General features: G+C 37.6%; 2 protein-coding genes across 5 annotated transcripts in view; one reads left to right on the forward strand and one right to left on the reverse strand.

The window, feature by feature from the left end:
- Nucleotides 1-25,705, forward strand: part of LOC139969995 (uncharacterized) — a 958,452-nt gene that overhangs the window by 713,399 nt on the left and 219,348 nt on the right. The gene's annotated exons all lie outside the window — the stretch shown is intronic.
- Nucleotides 1-25,705, reverse strand: part of LOC139969972 (uncharacterized) — a 290,887-nt gene that overhangs the window by 29,209 nt on the left and 235,973 nt on the right. For 2 of the 3 annotated variants that reach the window (XM_071975457.1, XM_071975456.1), the window contains exons 8-9: nt 19,593-19,669; nt 3,597-3,658 (exon numbers count right to left, since the gene is read on the reverse strand). The exons of the other annotated variant lie outside the window; for it this stretch is intronic. In XM_071975457.1, the coding sequence (XP_071831558.1) occupies nt 3,597-3,658; nt 19,593-19,669 (139 nt within the window). The remainder of the gene's footprint in view (nt 1-3,596; nt 3,659-19,592; nt 19,670-25,705) is intronic. 3 annotated transcript variants of the gene reach the window in all.

Here is a 25,705-nt window from a genome sequence, read left to right on the forward strand (position 1 = left end):
ACGGAAAGGAAACTGAACAGTGTGCCTTACGTGACTAATTTGCATAAGAATATCAGTATAAAATGCATATCAATTAAATTTTACCTTGAAGTTATTCCTCAATGTGTCCTTTTCAGATATAATAGGCACCTTAGCAGATTTCTCTCAATGCTTCACAGGATTTATTGATTTCCTCCAAAAAGTTTAAATTCTTCATTTCTCTGCGTGACTTACGAGACAAATGTTGAGGGCGATATAATTCGCAATGGGAAAGCACTACTGTTTCGCAGTGGTGACAGAATTTATTTTGGGTTTTCAAAGTTCAGTAACTATAGGCTTCTAGCTTAACTACAGACTTGTACTGAACATGATATTGAAAACAAGTGTTAAATTTCGCTCTGATTTGTGTCTTGCGTCACATGGAATGGCCCTAAAGAATGTTATCAGTTTTTAAGTCATATGAACATTGTATAGCTTGCTTCACAGCACAGAAACACATAAATTAGCATAGCAATATATCAAAATTTGCGGATCTTTGTTTTAATTATCATGAAGAACATTTTCAATTTTTTTTTTTTTTTTGCCAGCCCTCATATCTCCTTAAATACCATGATTCATTTGAACAAAAGTTTAAAAGTGTTCCATTCATGTTCATCTAAAAAAGAGACTTTTCCTATTCAACAATTTAAAGATGGCTAGTTATGTAGTAATCATTTTGAGGCTCTGTTTTACCAATATCATTAGATTGTGGAAGACAATTGTTCAAGTGCAAAAGAAATTGCTCTAAATTTTGTAAATTCAACCTTGTACATGGTTCCACATAATTATTAATTAATTAATGATGAGTTTAAAAGACTCCAAAGGTAATAAGGGATAAGTTATGGTCAGAAAACATAAGTCCTAATATAGATCTAGAGAGGGAGTGAGTCTGACCACAGCAAATTTCCATTTCCTAAACAAGAAAAGACAGCAAGGGCAGTACTGGGCTGAAGGCAGTAAGCATTTAGGTACAAGAACATTGCTGACAACTTGTTTTGCTTCCTGTTTAACTATAGTATGGAGCTTTACACCCCTTGATTGCAGCCCATTTTGATCCACCCTTGCATTGGTTAAATATTAATTTTAACCAGTACACTTTCATACATGGGTACTCCAGAAATGGAGGGTGAATATGTGCTTTTGATCCACATTACTGAAACTTTTGGGGTTAAACTTAAGTTAAAAGGTTAAAATATTAATGCAAAGTTGGTGTATGATGTACAAGGGGAATTTTAGTTCTCATGGCAAGGAATCACAAAGCCATTGGCATTTTTTTCCATAAAATTTATTCTGTGGGATTCTTAAGAAAATTGAGGCCACAAATGTTAATGTCACTTTAGGGAAGGTTGTTTTCAGATCAAAATGAGTTTCCAAGGAAAGTGCGTGAACCCTACATAAATGAAACATATGGCTTCATTAATTAATTTCCGTTCATAACCTTGTTTCAAGAATACCTGAATTTAAGACTTCTTATATCAAATTATACTGTTCAGTCAACAATAAGTTTCTTCAACCATTATAGCTATATATGTCTTCTTCAAGGTCAGTGAATAAAGGTGTTCTAAGTATTACAAAATACAGTATCTTTCTTTATTTCAAAGGATGTGATGTCTTAGATTTTTTAGAATTTCAACAGTTCTTTTCCAATATTGCCCAACAAGATCTAAGAAACCCCCAACATTTGGAAGTGGTTCAGGATTTACCCAACATTTGGTTGTTGCAAATGCCCAACAAAATCTATGAATTGTCCAACAATTGGGACAAATTTAGTATACACCCAACAGGTGGCTAAATGAACTGCCCAACAGATGGATACATTACTGGTGCCTTAACCCATACGTTGGTTAAATGATTTGCCCAACAAAATGAATGACCCACCCAACAGTTGGGGAAATAGCAAACCTGAACAGTTGGGTAATTCCCCTCCCAACTGTTGAGAATTTGTTATACCTATTTGGGTTGGTCAATTTTTGCCCAGCTTTTGAGGTTGCTGAATACATGCCCAACGTTGGTTAAAAAGTTGGGTAAATTTTGCCCATTATTTTTAACAGTGTAACAAACTTGACCGTTAAATAAGGGGTTAGTGAGTAACGCACGCTAGACCGTGGATTAACCCCGTTCATTCATACACTACAATTTGTGTGGGGGAAAAAACATAAAACAAAACATTTTTGGTTACATATAACCAAAGATTTATTAAAGTGATGCCCCGTAATTTTACCGTGCGTTACTCACAGGATTAACCACGGTCAGCTGACCTGAATGGACCAATAGGATTTAGGAATCTTTACTAAGTATGAATGAATGAAACATAATGACCTTGAAAAAACATAATGTTACTTTATTTCACCAAATTCACACCAGGAAAGATGAGAGTAGGCAGAGAAATTAAAGGTTTGAAAATAAACAAATAAAACATGACAATAAATTTGTGGGACAAAATATCGTCTGAATCTGAATAAACGATGAATACCTCTCTAATAAGTAGCTGTCATGTGGTTGCAACAACATACCTAGATCTCTTAATTAGTTGCAGGGCTATCCAGTTTTGAGTGAATATTATATGTATTGGTAAACGTTACAGCCTCTACCGTAGCATGCAGCTTTATTTAATGTTATTAAAACGCTTACGCATTGACTAAATTCTCAACATTATTTGAGTTAAACACTAAGACAGTAAAGAAATCAACTTAAAATAAGTTTTTAGAGTCAATTTCCACATAGATATGTTCCAATTACTAACTTCCAATTTTTACCCATCACCATCCTGTGCATTTGACCAATTCGTAAAAGTACCACAGAAATTGTTAAATTTAATTTGATTAGTAATTACCTGGATCAAGACAAACATTTTATAGTTAATATATCTGTTAGTGTTAAAATGATGTATGGAAGACCCACGTCTCAGACCAACAGAAACAACTAAAGACCTCAACATGACCAGTTTAAACCAGGGAGCTGCTACAGTAAGATACAGGGTCAGTTTAGTTAAACGGACTGTTACCACTGTTGTTATGTGTTATGATGAACAATTACACAGAAATTACAAGAACATACCTGTTCAATATGATTTATAACATTATACGGTTTCATATCAGAATAAACGTGTAAGTTAATTGGATGCAAATTCAATACCTCGAATATTAATAAAACGGCATGTGTCAAAAACGATTGTACAATACATATATAGCAAACCTGGCCAAAAGTCAATCTTTTAGCTATAGCTATATGCTTGAAATATCAAACTGACATGGACATTGTACGGGTGTTTCAATATAGAACTAATGAGATTCATTTTGACAATGTTCGCACGCAAGATTCCATCCGCCCTATCCACAACCAATAACCCCCCCCCCCCCCCCTTGGAAGTAGATACCAGAAGATGTCTTAAAATTCTTTCTTCACGTCAGAACTTCCTATATTACCAGCAACACGTAAAATTCACAGATAATGTATCACTATATTGATTTATTTACACATATTGGGGACTGAAAATAGTGCTAGGGCAGCATAACGCAAACAAGCTGACCAGACTTGCATTGAGCAATAGCTGAATGAAAGGTGATCAAACTCTTTACCTGCCATTGACCGGTTTGTAGATTCAGACGACGATACTCGTCATAGTCGGTATGATTCCAAACTGATGAAAAACATAAAAGAGAGATATGTTAATGATAAGTGCATACTTAATCTTTGTTGGTCTGGAATGAAATCATAAACATTATATTCACGAGATTTGTGTTGGCCCTCGATGATAACTTCATATTAGCTGAGTCATCAATCTGGTTGATTCCTTAAGTTTGACCTTAATGGATTGATATCATTATCATATCAGTAATATAGCTGATCAGTTTACAATCCTTACATCTCAGTAAGATTACCGATCAGTTTACTATCATTATCATCTTGGTTTTATATCTAATCAGTTAACGACTATTATCATCTTAGTTATGAAACCAATCAAGTTAGAATTATTATCATCTCATTAACATATCTGATCGATAATACAATTATCCTAAATGAAAGCATATGCTCCCTTTTCAAACAGAATCTAATCTCGGACTAAATTAAACAACCAAATTATGATAGTCGAGTATTCGATGCTCAGATCAAGAATAATAATCCATGAGGCGATGAACGGATCAGAGAATACCCAACATCAGTGACGTCATCACAAATCACGAGAGCTATAATTAAACACTGTTTAAAAACAATTGTTAAAAGGTGAAAAGGGGATTAGTTTAATAGCAAATTTTAAGTTAAATTATGTATGTAAAAAAATAAACAAAACATTTTCATAACCACAGTGCTAATAGGTATGATGTCATATTTCCGTATTTTGGAAATTTGTAAAAAAAAAAAAAAAATCCTGAAGTTACTTGGTACATACAATAGGATACCTAAGAGCCTTCTATTACAATAAAAGCAAAACTAAACAGAGGAAAATCACAACAATAATTGTTACTATCACATACTTATTGCCGAATTCGTTTAAACGGGATATTTTCTCTTTCTCAAATAATCGGAATCGGAATCGGCCCGATTATGAAAAAAATAATCGGTAATCGGTATTTTCTGTTAAAGCATAATCGTTTGAAAACTAATTATTATTATGATTATGATTATTATTATGATGATTATGATTATGATTATGATTATGATTATGATTATGATTATGATGATGATGATGATGATGATGATGATGATGATGATGATGATGATTATGATGATGATGATGATGATGATGATGATGATGATGATGATGATGATGATGATGATGATCATCATCATCATCATCATCATCATCATCATCATCATCATCATCATCATCATCATCATCATCATCATCATCATCATCATCATCATCATCATCATCATCATCATCATCATCATCATCATCATCATCATCATCATCATCATCATCATCATCATCATCATCATCATCATCATCATCATCATCATCATCATCATCATCATCATCATCATCATCATCATCATCATTATTATTATTATTATTATTATTATTATTATTATTATTATTATCGATATTTCCCTTTACAATATGTCGCAGAAGTACACTGAGCGAAGTATGTGGTCGGACGATAAAGTATTCGCATTGCTTGGCATTTGGTGCGACGCAAATACTATGTCGAAACTTGATGGGACAAGCCGCAACGCTCCTGTCTACCGAGATATCTGTATGCGAATGGAAGAGAAAGGCTACGGCAGAACGGTCAGCCAAATAAAGTACAAACTGACATACTTAAACAAAAAGAATATATAAAACTGCTGGACCACAACACTCGTTCGGGGAGACAGAGAAGAGCAATCTAGTTCCAATAAGAAATGAGCCTGATATTGGGAAATATTGCTGAAATAAAATTCACTGATCAACTTTACAGCAAAATGATAAACAACGAAGAATCTTCTGTTCAACCTAACGTCATGTTACACACAAATCACGAAAACACCGATGCACTACATTACTGTATATGACGGCTCAACGATTTTGTAAAACATATAATTTATATTGAATTTCACCGAAAATTAACAAAGAAATTAATCTGTATTCAAACGCGGTATTTGTTGTGATTACTGCAGGAACTGTATGGAGCGTGGGTTATGTCGCAATCTGCATTTCGAAGATGACGTCACGTTCTCAACTGTTCAAGTATATTTGAAATATCCATCCTAAACGATTAAAAAATCGTTTCTCTGTCAAACGCATAATTGGAAAATTATTGATTGTTTTTTAAGGTAACGTCTATGGGCTACCAGACAATTCTTTTAAAGATAGCATAATGTTGTTTAACTGTGGGGGGAGGGGGGCGGAACTATCAGGGTTTTGGCAGGCCGGCGAGTTTTCGTTTCACGAAATTCAGACTATGGTCCGAAATAAACAACAAAAAATAACGGTGAACGAAAGAAAAGATATACACTTGTAAGCAGGGGCGTAGCGAAGGGGTTTTTGTTGGGGGGGGTGTGGAGAATTTGAATTTGATCTGGAAGTGGTGACTGAAATGGGGAGGGGTCTAAGGGGAGGGGTGTCCCCCTTTTTTAGTTTTGAAACGTCCTTAGATGCAATCTGGTGCATATTTTAAGTCAAATTTGATTTGCCGACAGATCTGGAAGTGGTGACTGAAATGGGGGAGGGGTGTAAGGGGAGGGTGTCTCCCCCTCCCTTTGGAAAATGTTTAGTTTTGAAACGTCCTTAGATGCAATCTGGTGCATATATTAAGTCAAATTTGATTTGCCGACGGATCTGGAAATGGTGACTGAAATGGGGGAGGGGTGTAAGGGGAGGGTGTCTCCCACTCCCCTTTGGAAAATGTTTAGTTTTGAAACGTCCTTAGATGCAATCTGGTGCATATTTTAAGTCAAATTTGATTTGCCGACGGATCTGGAAATGGTGACTGAAATGGGGGAGGGGTGTAAGGGGAGGGGGTGTCCCCCTCCCCTTTTGAAAATGTTTAGTTTTGAAACGCCCTTAGATGCAATCTGGTGCATATTTTAAGTCAAATTTGGCACGGAAGAAGCTCCCGTTCTTCTTTTCTCTATTCAGCTTTCCTTCTTTCTTCCCCTTCCTCTCTCTTCACCTTTTCTCCTTTTGCCAACAGACCCAAAATTTGCCGACAGCGACCAAATTATTGGGGGGGGGGGGTGACACAGTTTTTTTTCCAGAGTTGTTGTAACGATTGTATGTACACAAAGTCGGCATATCTGCTAGAATAATATTATTATATTTTCCATTTTATTTCTTTTCATTTTGGAAACTATGAAAGATTTATTTTACTTGAAGGTTTTTTTTACTTTAACCCCGCGAAAAGTCGTACCACTCAAAATACTGCTCTTCAGATACGAACAATGATTTCCCTGCCCAGTGCATTGACTTTTACAAACGGGTGGTAAACGTTTATGGTAGGCCATACGGGAAATAATTGCTGATTTAATGTCCGTACGAATTACAATTATTACCGGTATCAGTGTTGGATTTTCAGGAATTTGAGAAGGTTGTCCGAAGGACTACCAGTTTCAAGGATTTTCAAATATTTGGTAGTCCTGCAAACAACTTGGTAGTCCTTCCAAATTTTCCACCAAAATTGAAACTGAACACAAATAATACAAACCAAAACATTTTGGTGCTCAATCTGATTGTGTCAACCAAAGCTTTATTAGTTTAGCATATAACCATGTTATTGTGTACTGTTTTCAAAACGTGTTTGCACGGGTATCCGGGTACCCTGATACCCGCCCGACGCGATACTACCCGGTTCCCTATTTATTACCCAAATACTACGCAGTGTGATTTTTTTGAGGGCAAACCTATGGTTAGGCAAGATATTTCCATTGAGTTATGCTACCATGTGGTCTAAGATAACAGCAATAACGAAAGAATTCCAGCATTGTTACGAACACAGGATTCTGGGTACGGGACGCAATGTTTTGGCCAGGGATACAAAATCTTCAAATTGCTTGCAATCCCCAAGTACACACTCACAACTAGGTCAACGGAAAACATAACAAAACATATTTTTGAATGAACATCTTTCATTATTTCTTTTTCTGACAAGAATCAAAAGTTCTCCTACTCCTACAGATCATTGAATTTGTTTGAAAATAAATATATCATAACAATCAACCGCAAGGTACAGGGCTATCAAAACTTCATTACAGAGATTTTCATGCTAAAAATAGACAATGATGCTTTACCAAGATTCCCGTGATTTGATTGGCTAATAGTCCCTACCGATTGTCTGCAAACATTCTTGCATTTTTAGTGCTCAATAAACACGAAGTAAGTAAGTAACTTGTTTAACAAACAATTACTTGCAACGTTTACTTTTACCTGTGTAGAGATAACGAAGCTTGTGGTAAAGACTATCATATGTCTGCACTCAAATATCATACAGTTAGGCCTTGTCTCATGTTTGTTACGTATACATTTTGAAAACAATCACTGGTGGTACGAAGATGCATTTGAATTGTATCTGAGACTATCACGTAGGGTTGGGCGATATATCAAAAATTATTATTATCGCGATAATTTTTTTTCAAAATGATATTTTTTGAGGATTGAACAAATGACGATAATTTCAACTTCATTTACTGACTTTTGAACTTCGAAAAACCCGTCCTTTACAACATTGACTGTATAGAGAAAAAAAAACTGAAAATCAGTAGAGAAATTACTAATGTGTACGAACAGTAAGTTGGTACACCTTTCAAACTTTACGAAAGATCGAGCAAAATACTTTCGAAAAATTCACGCGAAACTGGCATATCGTGCTAAATGCAACTAATTTCATGTAAACAAGGCTCTAGTTCACCCATTTATGAACAAACCATCAGACCACATCTGGTGTGAAGCGCGGGGAAAAGAAAGTATTTTCTAGAATTTCCACAAAAAAAGGAAAAATTAATATCCTACCATAGTTAAGTGTAAAGCATATAGCCTAACCACTTCGTCGGTTACGGATCTCACGTAACAACAAAAGCACAACTAATTGTATTTTGCGAAGTTGACGTTTTCTACAAGGACATGGAAAATATATTTTGAAATAAATTGATCATGCCAAGTGGCCTAAAACATGGGATTAAAAGGTTTACTTTCATAAAGATGGCCATACTTTAGCCCTTGGGCCTTGATATCGTGCTATGTCTGTATGTTATAGACTGTGCCTCGTGTATCATGGGGAATAGATTGTTTTGTTCATGCGGAGGAGTCGGTTGGCTTTAGGTGTGTTTTACCTACCTTAATGTTACGGGAATATTTACCTACTTTTCTTGAACGTCTAAGATAATATTTCGCATAACTTAACCGATCCTTTACTGACTGACCTTATTAATTCTAGAGTGGAGCCAAAATAGTTTACTACATGAAAAGTTTTTTGGAAACGTGCCAAAAATGTTAGGGGTAAACACTGCATTTGTAAACTGATGTACGTATAGTGCACACTGTCCCTTGTAAGGCAGTCTAGAAACGGGCTTTGCCGAACGAAATTTGTTTCATAATATCGACAGTTTTGTTGTAACTTTTTAAAGATTGTAAAACAGATTTAATCTCTTTTCATTTTATCACGTAATATAGCTACTCTAATTTGTCATTTTAAAATATTCATCAGTTTCCGTTTCGTGACAATTTAAATTAAAAAAAGTTGTCAGTATTTTTTCGCTAATAACATTACTGTATTCCATGGATACCTTATAACTGCGTCACAAATTCAGCGGTATAGGCTAGATTTCCCCAATTGACTTAGTGTGCTGTTAGGCAACCATGTGGTCGAAGATAACAGCAATACTGAAAGTATTCCATGGATATCTTATAACTGCGTCACAAATTCAGCAGTATAGGCTAGATTTCCCCCATTGTCCAGCAATGCATTTTCACTCGGCCTATAGACTGTCAGAGTGTCTGATCGACTGTTGTTACAACACCGTACAAAATGCATTGCACTGACATTTAGCCACAAGTCTCATTTGTTTTCTGGGTACATCATTAGAGACTAACGTTAGGCGACTTTATTAGTGAAAAGTTTTTTCTAACGATGCTGTAAAGTTAATATTTCGCGCATGTTTTTAAATAATTCATGTTTGGTTTGGGTGTTATTCAGAAACTATTTAATTAAATTGACTTTCGTTTTTAATGAAATATAATTAGGCTCAATAATTCTTCAAAGCCTTCATTTTTTTTGGTCGTCCGAAGGACTACCAAACACACAACATTTTGAAAGATTTGGTAGTCCGACGTAATTTCTAGTCGTCACGGACGACCGGACGACCGTGAAAGTCCTACACTGCGGTATTAATTATATTTAATACCGGCATTAATTCTCAGCCAATCACCATGCAGCTTCATATGCCAGTATTAAATATATTAATACGGGCATTTAATAGAATTAATACGGGTATTAAATAGAATTAATATGGGCATTGAATAGAATTAATACGGCATTAAATAGAATTAATACGGGCATTAATAGAATTAATACGCGCTTTAAATAGAATTAATACGGGTATTAAATAGACCAATCACATCAGCAGGATTCTCACTTGTTCATCTGATCTGATCGCCGCGCCAACCTATACAACTTACGTTCTTTGAAGAATAACAAGACGGTTCAAAGCATTGCGAACTGATAAAACATCGGACTGGGATTGAGGGTCAACATTTGTCAAAAACCTACAAGTATCGTTCGCTTCTCGACGAAAATCATGCAAAAATTGTTCTTTGTCTGTCATGCGTGCCATTGCGTTGTATGTTGTACCTTGCTTGCTAGCTACAAGTACACTGCTTTCACGCTGGGGATTAACACCAGCTCAGACTGAGCATGGTAACAAAATTCGCTGATGTGATTGGTCTATTTAATACCCGTATTCATTCTATTTAATGCGCGTATTAATTCTATTTAATGCCCGTATCAATTCTATTTACGTGGTAGAAAAAATCGCTGATGTGATTGGTCTATTTAATACCCGTATTAATTCTATTTAATACCCGTATTAATTCTATGTAATGCCCTTATTAATTCTATTTAATACCCGTATTAATTCTATTTAATGAGCGTATTAATAAGGGGTTAATCAACGGTCTAGCGTGCGTTTATGGCAAGCCATGTGGGACAAACACTGTATAATATATCCGCGTATTAATTGGAATTTATACGCGTATTAATTGGAATATATACGCGTATATATTATTAGCCAATCATATGGCTTAAATATATCCGCGTATTAATTCGAATATATACACGTATTAAATAAAATACATATGGGGATTAAATCCAATATATGCACGGATTAATTAGAATATACATGAAAAAACATTTCCGCTCTTGCTGTGTACATATACCAACGATAAATGTTTTCGCGGGCTCGCGAGATCGCTTCAAAAAGCGAAACTTTATACATGTACAACACATGTATATTTGAATTAATACGCGTATATATTCGAATTAATACGCGGATATATTATGCGGTGTTTGTCCCACATGGCTTGCCATATGCGTTACTCACAGGATTAATGCACGATCGGGGGATAATGCAAGCGATGCACGAGGGCGGAGCCCGAGTGCATCCAGCGATAGCATTAACACCCGGGGTGCATTAATCATGTGAGTAACGCAAGCTAGACCGTTGATTAACCCCGTTCATTCATACACTACCATTTGTGTGGGGGAAAACTCATAAAACAAAACATTTTTGGTTACATATAACCAAAGATTTATATGAAGCTGCATTGGTGATTGGCTGAGAATTAATGCCGGTATTAAATAGAATAAATACCGGTATTAATTTTAATTCGTACGGACATTAAATCAGCAATTATTTCCCGTATGGCCTAACATAAACATTGGTCGTATCAGGAAAGCCCCGGTAGAAAATAGCGCGTGTGCGCTGCTTGGATGATATATGCACGTGTCGAAAAGACTCACTGCATATATCTGTCGATCGCTGTTCGTATTCTATATTGCAATAACCTGGTTCGGACGTTTCCCAAGGTTTTCCAAGCCTGCCGCTATGCCCGGAGTTAACTCGTTGAAACATGTTCAAATTGCAGGGCTTATCTGCGGTCACAATTTTAGCTCTACCTATACTGTATGCATGCTTGAAGCAAGCCCGCGTTCGTGGGAACGGGGAATTACATGCACCAGACAAATACCCCCAGACAAAAACCCACGGACAATTACCCCCCCCCCCCCCCCAAGTCAATAACTCCCCGGACGATTAACCACCCGACAATGACCCCACGTATAAATACCACCCGGACAATCCCCCAGGACAACTACCACCCGGACAGATACCCCCCGAAAAATAACCCCCGAGGACAAAAGCCCCCCCCCCCGGACAAATTCCCCACCCGGACAACTACGTCCACGGGCGAATACCTCCTAGACAAATTAACCCCAGGATAAATACCCCCGGACGAATATCCTCTGGACATATGCCGATAACTATAGGGGACGGATGCAGCGACGGATACGCAGGTCTTTTTTAGAGTTTAGTTTCCCGCGAGCCTCAACATATACCCTGGTCTCTCGGGCAACTGCAAGCGCATATTTAAAATTGGATCAGGGTGCCGGTTAAACCAGTGAGTTGTTATGGAAAAAATCCTTGGTTAAACTGGCACCACTAGGGTCGTCGTGTGCCCTGGGACTTTCAAACTCCTCCCGACTTTTTAAAAAGATTCGAGTTTTCAATATATAAGCCTCCAAAACTCCTGGATAGTGCTTGAAAACGGAACGAGCCCCGGACAAGATAGGTGGGGACGGCGGTTGAAGAAGCATAGCATGAGGGAGGGGGGTGGGGTGGGGCATCGGTCACTGATGGAAGTAACTAATAATTTACTAATTGTTCTACTGACACTATTCTGTATTATTAATCTCCGAACAATTCCGGCTTATTGCGACTTACCATTTTTAAGTTTTCTTCTGAGTAATTTAACCTGATGATTTGTTATGTTATGTTATGTTAGTTTTTGTATACCGCTTTATATGGCACTATCAAATTTGGTTATATCAGAATAATATTCTATATATCAGATTAAGAAAATTTGCTTTCATGGCCCTAATATAGGCTTTCGTACTACGGGGTTCACCAGCTAAAGGTCCGCTTGGTTCACGGGCTCGGGCGGGGGGGGGGGGAGGGGACATGGGCGTATTCAGGTTTAGAAAGGGTAGTAACCTGGGTGAGGTATATTTTCGCGGGTGGAGTTTTCCCAGAGGTAATATCCGGGGTAACATATTGTCCTCGGGGTAATTGTCAAGGGGGTACATGTCCGGGGGTATTTGTCCTCTTGAGTGTATGTCCGAAGGGTAGTTGCCCCGGGGGTAGTTGTCCTCGGAGGTATTCGTCCTCGGGGTTTTTTGTCCGGGGGTGATTGGCAGGGGGTACTTGTCCCGGGGTATGAGTCCGAGGGGTATATGTCCGGGGGTATTTGTCCGGGAGATTGTTGTCCGGCAACTCTTACATGTAGGAGGAAGGTTAGTATAATCTATCATCATGTTACTATGACTTGACATGCACAATTGTAACATTGAACAATAACACTGTCCAAATTTCTAAGAAGTTTCAAGAAACCTACATTTAAGTATATTATCGACATAAGTGTTGATGGAGATAAAATACACTTAAAACTTACATGTAAACAACTATGAATGAAGATATCATATCAATATAAATTATGTTTTGTGTCGTGGTTTGTCTTTCAGAACATCAATAAGGCCGTGACAAAACTACAACACGAACTAAACAGAAATACTTTATCAGCAGCAATTGTAGACAATTACAATACTTGTTGAATTGAATTGAAATAGAACAGACCATTGTAACATCTCTTTGTTTCTGTTTGTTGACATTTTCTAGACTAGACTAGACGAGACTAGACTATTGCAGCCGGTCTTACTGTACAAAGATATCATAATTGCAGTTCGCGGTCTATTAGGCCTAAACAATCGGCCGTTTTACCGGTTCAGATCTACCTTTCTGCTATAAGTAACTGCTAGTCCCTACTTTACGGTTATGATTCCGTAACAATACTGTTGACGATATGACCAATGCTCATTTCCCATTAAACTCAAGAAACACGTATCTAGTTTGAATAACCACGATAATTATTTTTTTCATCAGAGACTACCATAGCCTGCAGCATAGTTGCATCCATGATAATTTACTTGCTCCAAGCGAAGGACGAAAACTTTCTCCCGGGCACTATTTTTATTTAATGAGTAAGAACATTCTAGGCCTGAGTCGGATACCCGACCGAACATTCGTGTACCCGAATCTAAAACACGAAAAACGGGTACCCGTTTTCTGTGGGGGGGGGGGGGGTGGGGTCTCGTAACTGCTACGCGAGTGCTTTCATTATTTCATATTTTTGATTAATCAAGACACGCGAATACGTAAGACTATTTTAATGAAATAACTTTCTTGTAGTGTAGATGGCTGTTTAATTGCTTACTAATTCTAGCTTTAGCCATTCGTAATGGTTCTTTTTCGTGTGTGGATAAAATCACTCAACACTGAAAACGAAAATATGATACCGGTGAAAACTACTCAAGATTGAAATCTTTAATCCATCGCAATACTATGTTACCTCTTCAAAACATAGCACATATCTTCCAAACGATTGCCGATTTCCAGGTAATTGAAAGTTGTAAACAAGGCTACGATTTTGTGTGTGTGTGTAAAAAAAACGATGGTTAAGGCAAGATTTTTTCCCTTTGAATTAGTTTGGTGTTTGGCTAGTTTGTGGTCGAAGATAGCAGTAATAATGAAAGAATTCCATGGATATTTTAGTTCCAGCTAACTGCCTTAAAATTTGAGCGAATAAGCAGATGGTGAAGGCTAGATTTCCCCATTGACTTAGTGTGGTGTTAGGCAACCGTGTGGTCGAAGATCATAGGCGTACGGGACCATTTCAGTTTGGGGGGGCAGAACTTTTTGTGCCCGAAAGTTCCCGTGACACTATCTAAGCGGAGCGCCACCATCGGTTGGCGCGTAGCGTACAAGAAAATTTTTGGGCACACAATGCCTCTCAGATTGCCGGAAACGGCACTTCTGAGGCCTTGCAAGTTGCATCTAAACATTCAGTATTTTATAATCTCACGTTTTAGAAATTTACACTTCCCCAAAAATTTGGTAAATTAGAAGAAGAAAAAATGGTAACATCACTTTGGAGGGGAAAAATGGGACAGTATATTTTTTAAGCTCCTATTTAGTTACCTAATTTATTATTTTAACACAGTATTCAGCTACCTCCAGAAAAAACATACATTGTTCAACGACACGTAGGTGGGATAATGTCGCTGTGTCGGGTGACACTGCAATTTGTCTCACAAAAAAAGTTTAGAATATAACAAAGAATATGACAAACCTGTACTTCTACGCTTGTAGGCACTCCCCCCCCCCCCCCACCATCCATGAAAAGAAAATATACACTCATGTTGGGGATGTCCAGGTCAAGAGCGGCGGAAGCACTTTTAATCTGGGGGGGGGGGGCACCGACATCAAAGGGCACTTTGCAGAAATTCGATTGGACTGATGCAGCCTTACATTTAGTACCCTTTATAACTCTTATTGTATTATCTTATTTGTGTAATACACATCACTTCATCAACCCCCCCCCCCCACCCTAAAGGAAAATATGCATACTAACACTGCAATATCCAATGCGCAAACTGGGAAACAAGGAACAAGTTTTCTTTTGAGACAAAATGTGGTGAAATCATGTTAGTTGCTAATGTAGGAATCTTCCGAATTAGAGTTTTTTTCTTCTTAATATCTTCACAATTTTTTTCCATTCGAAATAGCTTTGAGTTTGACCCACAGAAATTCATTAAAAGTCACGGGCTTAGCCAGGATTTGCAAAGTTATATGCACGACTATCTGAGCGGAGCGCCACCATCGGTTGGCGCGGAGCGTACTAGAAAATTTTTGGTTTTACAAACCCCTCAGATGGCCGGAAACGGCCCTTCCCGAGTGTTCATTCTGGTTCCCTGGCCTCTTGCTAACTTGAGGCACCTCAATTTTTATGTAGAAAAAAAGCACATTTTTAACCTGAGGAAAAGTGAGGGGGGGGCACGTGCCCCCTGTGCCCCCCGGTTCCGCCGCCCTTGGTCCAGATATACAATTGACTAGTTAGAAAAAAAAATGATCGTGCAAAAAGCGTGGTAGCCCAGATGAACTGCGCTTACGGTGGTATTACACGGAAATATTCGGGCATCATGATGCTAAATAAAGAAAATCATGGAATTGTCGGGCAAAAATTTGAAAAAGATTCTTGCAAGCTACTGCATATTTATATATATATATATATATATATTTCCAGAGGACAAGAAATTCGGGCAAAAGTCCTGAAAAATTCGGGCAGCCTAAGAGGAGAAAAAACAGAAATATATATTTTTTTCTCCTCTTAGGCTGCCCGAATTTTTCAGGACTTTTGCCCGAATTTCTTGTCCTCTGGAAATTTGGGGGGGCAGTCTGCCCCCTGCCCCCCCGCCTATGTCGAAGATAGCAGCAACAACGAAATTATTCGGTGAATATTTTAGTGCAAGCTAACTGCGACAGAATTTAAGCGAATAAACAGATGGTTAGGCTAGATTTCCATGTTGACTCTTTGTGATTTTAGCCTACCATGTATTTGGAGATTTGTAGGGATTTTACGCAAACATAGTTTGTCGAGTGCACGTGTCTTTGATGTCATCAAGCAGCTATAGCTCTGGTCAGTGGCGTAGGAAGGTACTTTTGAGTGGGGGGCTGAAGACTGATGGCCGGCCTGGGGGAGGGGTCTAAGGGGAGGGGGTGCCCCCCTCCCCTTTGGAATTTTTTGCATTTCCAGGTGGCCTCAGATGCAATTTGGTGCAATATAGCACACTTCAACACCCACTCCATTTTGTAAAGAATTTTGCATTTTCACCTGGCCTTAGATGCAATTTGGTGCTTCAAATGAGATTTTTTTCTGATTTGGAAATGAAAAAGGGGTTTTCTGACATGCGGAGCGGGGGGGCGGAACGATACTTCCGCCCCCCATATTTTTCACTGGGGGGGGGGGGGCTGGCGCCCCCCCCCCCCCCCAGCCCCCCGGTTCCTACGCCCTTGGCTCTGGTAGTCCATAGCAAGTGCTTTCCTCTCATAGTTATAGCTACTGTATACGTTCGTGCTTGCGTAAATATTGGAATTCTCAAAATTGCTATATTTTTTCATTCATTTATAAATAGAAGGAAAAACTGGCAAGGAAATTTAAGGGATGTTAAGATGGATTATAAACGGGATAACAAACAAGAAAATCCAATGCTCTTTACTAAACGTTTATTACAAATGCGATCGTTTAGCGATTAATCGCTACACGGTCACAGCCGTAATGTATGTTTAATGCAAGTTGACTCGGCAGAAATTAATTACGGGGAATCCCGTCTTGGCAACTTTTGACATGCAGGATTTGAAATCATATTGTGGGAATCTCGCAATCCCGCGGCTAATGGGAACCTTGGATTGTAGTAACAGAAACATTCGCAAGTAATTTTTGGCAAGGTGTTTTTTTCATGTCCATTTGCATATTTATTATACATCAAAGGATGACAACTCAGTTGTTCATAACAACAGGAGTATCGCTTGAAAACGGAGATGTAATGTAAGGTGGTATAGTGATCTGCCATGTATGTACATTTTACATTGTGTTTGACTAGTGACGTATATACCATTGCAGTAAGACGCACATGTACTGTAGCTCTGGGCGTAGGAACCGGGGGGCTGGGGGGCATCAGCCCCCCAGTGAAAAATATGGGGGGGGGGGGGCGGAAGTATCGTTCCGCCCCCCCCGCTCCGCAAGTCAGAAAACCCCTTTTTCATTTCCAAATGAGAAAAAAAATCTCATTTGAAGCACCAAATTGCATCTAAGGCCAGGTGAAAATGCAAAATTCTTTACAAAATGGAGTGGGTGTTGAAGTGTGCTATATTGCACCAAATTGCATCTGAGGCCACCTGGAAATGCAAAAAAATCCAAAGGGGAGGGGGACACCCCCTCCCCTTAGACCCCTCCCCTAATAGCACATGAGCAAGGAGCGCGGCGTGAAGTATTTATACCTGCCCTTCTGCACCCGACCACTTTCGCCTGTATTCGTTTTTTCTTAGTAACACATTCGTTTGGCTTTAACTCACTTAAACGACTACAATGAATCCCGTCTTCATTTTTTTAGACGTATGTAGACAAGATGGTGGACATACAGTTGAAAACATTAAAAAACATTACTGATCTTTTCTTGTATTTAGGCGTTGACCGATGAATAAAACTACTTGAATTGTATCTGAATCCCTCTCTTAACTACTACTTGCAAGATTAGTGGTTCCTCTAACATTTAATTTTTCTTTATGACAGTTTAGCATCTCACCGAAAATCAAACAAACATATTAAGTTAAAAATTCGACAGCTAACACGCGTAAAATAGAATAAAGGATACATCGTTACCTCATTAAGTATATAATATCGAAGTAAAACTGTACCGAATCGATACACAATATATATATTGGTGGCTAAAAAATTAAACCAGTACTCATGTAATAAGCATAAAGCCTGTGTTATGCCCACTTCGCTTTGTATGCAGATTTACTAACCAAAAATGTAAATTAGATATTTTTCTTTGCTGGACTTAAGCTGCACCCTTTGAAGGTATTTTTCGTACTCTTGAAGAAATTATAAAACACAGAAATATATTTGTGAGAAGAACACAATTTTCTGTGGATTGTAGTGTGAACCGGTTGAGGAAGGGGGGGGGGGGGTGTCAAAGGACGAAGCCTGTGAAAGCTGCTTACTTTTATTAGCCAAATATTATCCAAATCTGGGGAAATGTAGACGTAAGGGAGTAACAGACAGACCGATTTTGTTTCTTTTCTTCGTTTTTTGTATTATAACTCTTACTTTTGTAAGGGTATAAATAAAAAAATGAAAAAATATGGTCTCAAATTCAAATATAGTTCTAATACTTCCCCTCATATCATTACCCACATTTTAGTTCAACAATATTTTTATCAAGGCAAGTCATACTTACTTCGATCAAGGGGCTGATGGGGATTCTCCCCACCACCCCCACCCCACCACCACCACCACGCATTTCGAACTAACTTGAAATAGTTAAAACAATGTATGTTGCGTTTAGACTTATATATTGGACATAAGTCAAGTCATATAAGTCAAGCTATGCCTCAGAAGGTATCATTTGAAGTCTTAACTTCCCCTTTTTCTGGGGATAGACCACAGACCCCCCCCCCTCCCTACTCCTTATATGATGTTGGCTTTGATGACCCTCCGTTCCGGTACAAAACTGCAGAACGAGTGTCTTTTCTTTACCTTTATAAAGTCTTTATGCTAATGTTACCTATAAGTATATTTCGATTACGATACATCTGGCACCAGCAGTTCCGATACATTTTTGGTCTCTGTTTTGTTTTCGTTTATTTTATAATGCACTTTGCAGCAATTTCAGAGACCAATAACTTCGTTTGCAGAACTTGGAAAAGAAAATAAGTTAAACTTCGCGCTTTATCCTGCAATTCCGAGTGAAAGAATGGTTCAAGCGGCAGTGCGGATGTGTTTAAATGTGTGTGTTTTACGGGAGGGGGAGGGGGGCTTCACAGACTCCGAGGGGCACAACATTACTTCAAAACCTTACACAATCATTGTCGCTGTGTTATTAAGTTGCCCGAAGTGCATGATACTATACTTTTTGGTAAGAGATTTATAGCATCAATTGATGTGATGGCTACTCACAAAACATCTCATAGGGCTGTGATCTCATGAAAACGAAATGAAAGCAATATGATTTATCTCTTAAATCACAAAACCTTTGCAACATTAAGTGTTGTTACATTTATATTATTCAGTTTGTTGTTTACTATCACAAGACTCTGTTCTGGGTGTCTCCTTCATTTAAAATTGAAATCAATTGTTGCTGATTCATTACTCTATTGTTTGTGAATCAACAACAACCAACAAGTCAACAGGCATTCACATAGTTGGCCAAGCCTTGAGAAAAATGTAAGAAATTTTAAGTGTGTCCATTATGACGTCATTGTGACAATACCTTTTATATTTCTTGATTTCAAGGATGATGGAATGGATCCAACCGGAATAGTGTCAGGCAGAACGTATCTAGCTAACCTATGGAGAGAAGTAGAGGAATCATCGTGTAAGATGTAGAAGACGTAGAGGAATGTCCTCCTGGTCAGGTTTATTGTTTACCAAATCAATGAAGATAAACAAAGTAAACAATAAATAACAAGGAAATAAATCACATCTGATTGATCATTATGATCAGAATTAATTATCATCACAAGTCTTGTGTTCAAACGATTCTACGAAAAATAAACTAGAATGGAAATAGTTTTGTGGATAATTATGATGATAGTTGGAACTGCTGTATGTAAATTGTATGTGGTTGATATTGTGAAATGTATAGCCGTCCACATTATCAGAATTGGCTAAACTGTTTATATGTTTACATTATCAATTAAGATAAAGTTGTTCAAACATGTAGAAATACAACATTGTACAGAACAAATGGAGTAAACGAAGTAAATCCTCTTAACAACCGCTTGCCATTTTCCACTCGGATCACGTGATTTATATCGTATGCTATTTTTGGCAAATGTATTGATGATATAGTTCGTCTTCGTGAATCCTCGCTTTAAATGAGAACTAAAATGTCTGAGATTGTTAGAGTTCAGTGTTAAGATACGAAATCTAGAAATAATTAATCTTAAGGCTGAAAAAAATTGTTTCTTATTCTCAAAAGAGTTTAAAATGCTACAAATTACATATTTCAATGTAATGGCGGGAGAATAAACCTGCAAAACATACAATAAAACGGAGGAAGAATGTAAGGAAAAGTTGTAGGAGGGTCGAGGACATAGTAACATTTTCAACTGGGCAAAACAAATGTTCCTCTCGGGTGATTTCAGTAAAAGGTAAACACAAAATGTTACTATTACATGAACAAGACAGGTATACCAAGGGTCCTTACCTATTTAAATATTTATTCTATATCAACCTTTAATAATTTTAACAAATTGCACGAGTTGTTATTTCTTCATTGATCCAAATTCAATTTAGTAAATATTATAACATTTTTTTTTTGGTGGAGTTGATAAGTGTTTCTCCAATTCAAATATGTTCTCAATGAAGAGCTGCAAGTGTCCAAAATCATAATTAATATTGTTAAGCCAATTAGCAATTTTTAGAAATAAAGGCACTTGTTACAAAAATACAACAAGAGGACACTTTAATTACAAAAGTGGGAACTGTTAAGTTTCATTAACAAATGGAGGCCACTTTGCAGGTTACTCAGAAGAGTAGAGGAGCATGTGCCCAATCACCCCCCCCCCCCCCCTCGCCTTATATCTTTCTAAATATGACTCTTTTCATGTGTCGCCTTGAATCTTTGTGGTACGATATGATTATTCATTATCATTGTTATAATTGATATGATTGCTGAGTTTGGTGAAATAGATCATTGTTGTTAAAGGAGAAATTCGTTATTCATATCACCCTCCCTTTACAATATGGCGACTCATCAAGCCAAGCAGTATTTCCGTCTGTCTCAACTAACCTTTATGCCGAGAATCTAATAATAAAACCCGTATGTATTCTTGTGAAAAGAATATTTGACAGCCCTGCTATAATATGTTGTTCACTTTAATATCTATAGAGAGAAGGAAAATGCGCACATATACAAACCTATGGTCTGTAAGATTCCTTACTACAACAAGTTGAGTTTATCGAGCATGAAATGAAATTATCTGGATTAACCGGTAACAGATAGTGCATAATATCCATTTAATATGTTAAAGTCTAGCTCAGTATCATCATACCTTATACCTGCTTTGCCCAGTTCTATGTAAAACACTACTCCGGACAATGGAAAGAAAATATATAGGTTACGTACCTTGTATCTCATTAGCATAATGAACGCATAGATGCTGCTATTTCTTATGTAAAACGTTTATCTTTACAATCGTTTGTTTTCTGTATCTATCCATTGACTGGTTAAAACAGGCGCTTTCGAATATTTCATTAATCTTATATATAATGTTAGGGCTATAGCGGACACAACAACTCAATGTACACATGTAGGCAAAATACTGAAAATAATTGTTGAACTAATGATTTATATTGCTATACAGCATTGAAATCTATTCATTAAAGGTTATATTTTAATAAAAGGGTTCTCCCCATTTAGACCCCTCCCAACGGACGCAAGTCATATTTGGAGCCCACCCCACACCTCCTTTCTAAAGATAACCAGAATGCAAAATGCATAGAGGTTTCGATGACTTCAATGCAGTAGACTTCTGCTTGTTAGTATATCCAGAACTAGCTGTTACAATAACACTATGACATGATAAACACAGGTCAGTCTACACTACGTGGCTATACACACCTCCATCAAAATTAATAGGGGTCTTGTACTCAATGTTATGAATCCACACACCAAGTATTAGAGGTATCCACGATTTCTATCGTTACATATGTAAAAGGTTTTTCAGAGTTTGACCTCTGGTGACCTATAGCAGATTTGACCTCACAAGCAATAGGATTCTTGTCCTCAATATGGCAAATCCATATACCATGTATGAAAAGTATCCATGATTTCTACCATGAGAAATCGTGTTGTGAAGGTTTTCAGGCCTCGACAAATATTTTTGAAAGTACTCGCTATTTGGCGACCGTGACTAAAAATCTAATCGCCAAATTCCACTCGCCACTAGGCCTTTGATTGTTGGTCAAGTCTCCAAAGTACAGATCTGCAACATCAATACTTTCTATGAACAAAGGTTAGGCAGTTAGGCAGATGCAAAGCGCTACGTAATTGCACATTAGAAAGTTATAATTTTTTCACTACGAAATTAAAACCTTTTTACACCAAAAGTAAGTGTTGAACAAAGTAAAACATGACGTAGAATCTTAAATAAGCAGGTGGGCCTACTGTAGTGTCTCAAACAATTAAAAATACAACATCTGTAAAATACCTACGAAGGTCACAACGAAACTACATCAAACCTGAAATAAATAGACGAAAACGTCCAACAGAACTGCTGTATTACAAAATACACCTTTCTGCACGCAAAATAAGGCTTCCGAGCGGCAGGTTGAAGCCAATGCAAATATGTTCGTATTTTCAGTTTTAGATTCTACGGATGCTCATAAGCTCATTACCAATTGCCAATAGCCTCATATTCGTATGAGGCGTAACGAGCACGTTATCTGATAGGCTGGCTGGTGGGAGATACGGTAGCTTATAAAACATGGTTTCCAAAATGTTACCCCCGATGACCCCAAGCAATGACCTTAGATCTCCACAAGAAAAACATAGGTTGCTGCTCCTCTGTGTGGTACTCCTATTCACGAAATGTGAGATTGGTCCAAGTTTACCTCCTTGAGATATCGTGTTTACAAGATTTTCAGTATTTGGCCCCAAAGTGACCACAAATGACCTCCCCACAAAACAATAGGGTTCTTCTACTCAATGTGGTACCTATATACACCAAATTTTAGATTGGTCCAAGCTTCCCTACTTGAGATATCGTGTTTACAAGCGAGGCATCACACACACACACGCACACATGTACGTCCTCAGACAAAAGGTGTGTAGTGAAATCATCGTCCTTGGAGGTCCGATAATACAAACACACAAACACACACAGACACAGACACATTCTCTCCGCCTGCATTAATGCATACGTTACGATTATCATCGACACCAAAAAAAACCCGTTAATGCTTGAAGTCAGATTGATGAGCAGTCAAGTGTTCAAACTTGCTTAAATTTACAGGTCAAACACTCTTCACCTTGGTTTTGTTATAAAATTTATCTATAAAACTATGTATCGCCGAGTATGTTGTCCTGTATAATGTGTATTACGTCATGTGGCTGAGGTTAAAACAATGTGTAGTGTTGAGATAAGTGAGCGTGTGTATACATACGAAATGGGTCAACAAAGTTGAGAGAAGATAGTGACTTACTTTAATTAGGCATGCATAATTCGGGTCTATGGTTCTTCAACAGTTCAAAACTTCGATCATGTCTTACGTAATCGTTGATTTATTGAGAGCAAACAACAGTGTTGAAAAATTGGCAACGCGTTATGTAAACTCTGAAACACCTATAGCCCACCCGTCACGAAGTGTACACTTTTTCTTGCATTCTTATGCCTAGAGGTCTATGCGTAGAGTATTCATCTTTCTCTTCATGCGTTCTGAAAGCGTAGATTCGCGATATTTAGACACAATTACTTTACATGTTTTCACCCTATTCGCTGCGATTTGACGGGAGTAAAACCCCGGATGTGCGACCGACGGAATACAATAACCCACAGATCTCTACTAACTGTATTTCCAGGAACATAACACCTCTCCTTCGGTTTCTTTTCTGTTTTATTTTCCTTTCTCTTTCTTTTTACTTGTCGACCATGCATGTTACTATCACAATTTACTTTTGTTCAGTTTTAATAAGCATACCACCATGATTCATGTAAAACATTGCAAATTATGACGCAATGAATTCATTTCAACGAGTGAATAACTGCTTCTTTTTTTTCTTCTCAGCAACAAAACTAAATGAACCGTGGCCATATTTACGACCTGGATATGACCCTGGCAGTTGTATAAGTGTTTATTCTGATTGTTAACTTGTAGGTTCATTCATTGTGTCCCGTGGATCGAAATCTGTACTTCATTTTGTTAGCGTGTGTTATTACAATAAAAACATTTTGAAGAAAGTTCTGAAGGTGATGATGACAGCCATCTAAGCCTTTCTATATTCGCTAAAAGCAGTTAAGTTGTAAATTTGAAATCGATTTCTAGTTGTCGTTATCCATTATACATTTTAAACTTCGATGGAATAATTTAATCACTTTCGGCTGTTCTGTGTAGATAAAAAGAACTAGTGCAGTATATAATTCGATATTTAAATAGATAAAAGATCTCATCAAACGAATCTGAGAGGATCTCAAGTGCTTTGTTTTCTTACTTGTGTTGTTTTTGCTTGTTTATGATTTATGGCTGAGAAATATATCAACTTGGATATTATTACTATATTTCAGACTTGGTAGAAGGCGACATGAACCTTCGAATTACTTCCTCCCTGCTAAACACGAGCAATATTTTATCTCCAATGTTTAATCAACTTCACAGAACAAAACTGTTCTCAATAAAACTAGGCAATTAAGAACCCACAATGTTTGTAGTCACATATTAGATATGTGAGTTATATTAAGGGCTATTCAATTATGTGCTAATTAGACAGACTTCCATATACCAACGAGAAGTACATAAAGGGAAAAACAAAGAAAGGGAAATAAAACAATCCTTCTATCAAATTAGGGAGAGGAGCAAGTGAGGGATGTATTAAACAACCAAGGAAATCAAGTTTACTCATTTAAAATATATAATATCATGGCATATGACATACAGTATTACTGAATGGCTGTTAGATATATACCTAACCCGTATTGAATAAAATGATGCATTATTCCCAGCCACTGCTAGACACAGAATGACCTTCTCATCGTCGGTTTCCATGGTTACGTTGTCTGGCAGTGACAACATTCCAGGTGTACAATACACACGCATTACTCGTTTATCTTTCTATTCATTATCTTTAACCGGCTCCTGTCATCTATTATTATGCTAATGAGGTATTTAAGGGAGATCCAGGTGTGTCATCTCTACTGCTAACTTATTTTACTTTAGAAATAAATTGTTTGAATCAATCGTCTGTGCAGAAAACTATTGTAGAAGTAAAGTAGGCCTACTGTGTGTACTAAAACGGTGATGATGTTATCGGGTAGAAACGGAATTGATTTGAAGGGCTCCCTAAAAAAGATGATGTGCGAAGGGGAGGGGGCGCGGTGAAGGAAGGGGTGGTGGTGGGTACAGGTAAGGTGTCTGAAGGGGAGTGGGGCAGAGGAGGCGAGACTAAAATTACCCAAGAGCAAACTGGGATTGGGGTAAAGTATTTAGTCTAGATAGGGAATCAACATTCTGTTACATTTTGTTTATAGTCAGACCAAACAAAACCCCCGAAGTGTATTATTTCCAGTAATATTTTCTCCGCGGTCACAGTTATTCCCGGAATGGCGTTGTTTCACATGTAACATACGTTAAGCAGCTTTCGTTCTCATATATTTCATTTGTTTA

This window comes from Apostichopus japonicus, chromosome 7 (assembly GCF_037975245.1).
Source record: "Apostichopus japonicus isolate 1M-3 chromosome 7, ASM3797524v1, whole genome shotgun sequence".
NCBI classification, from domain to species: Eukaryota; Metazoa; Echinodermata; class Holothuroidea; order Aspidochirotida; family Stichopodidae; genus Apostichopus; species Apostichopus japonicus.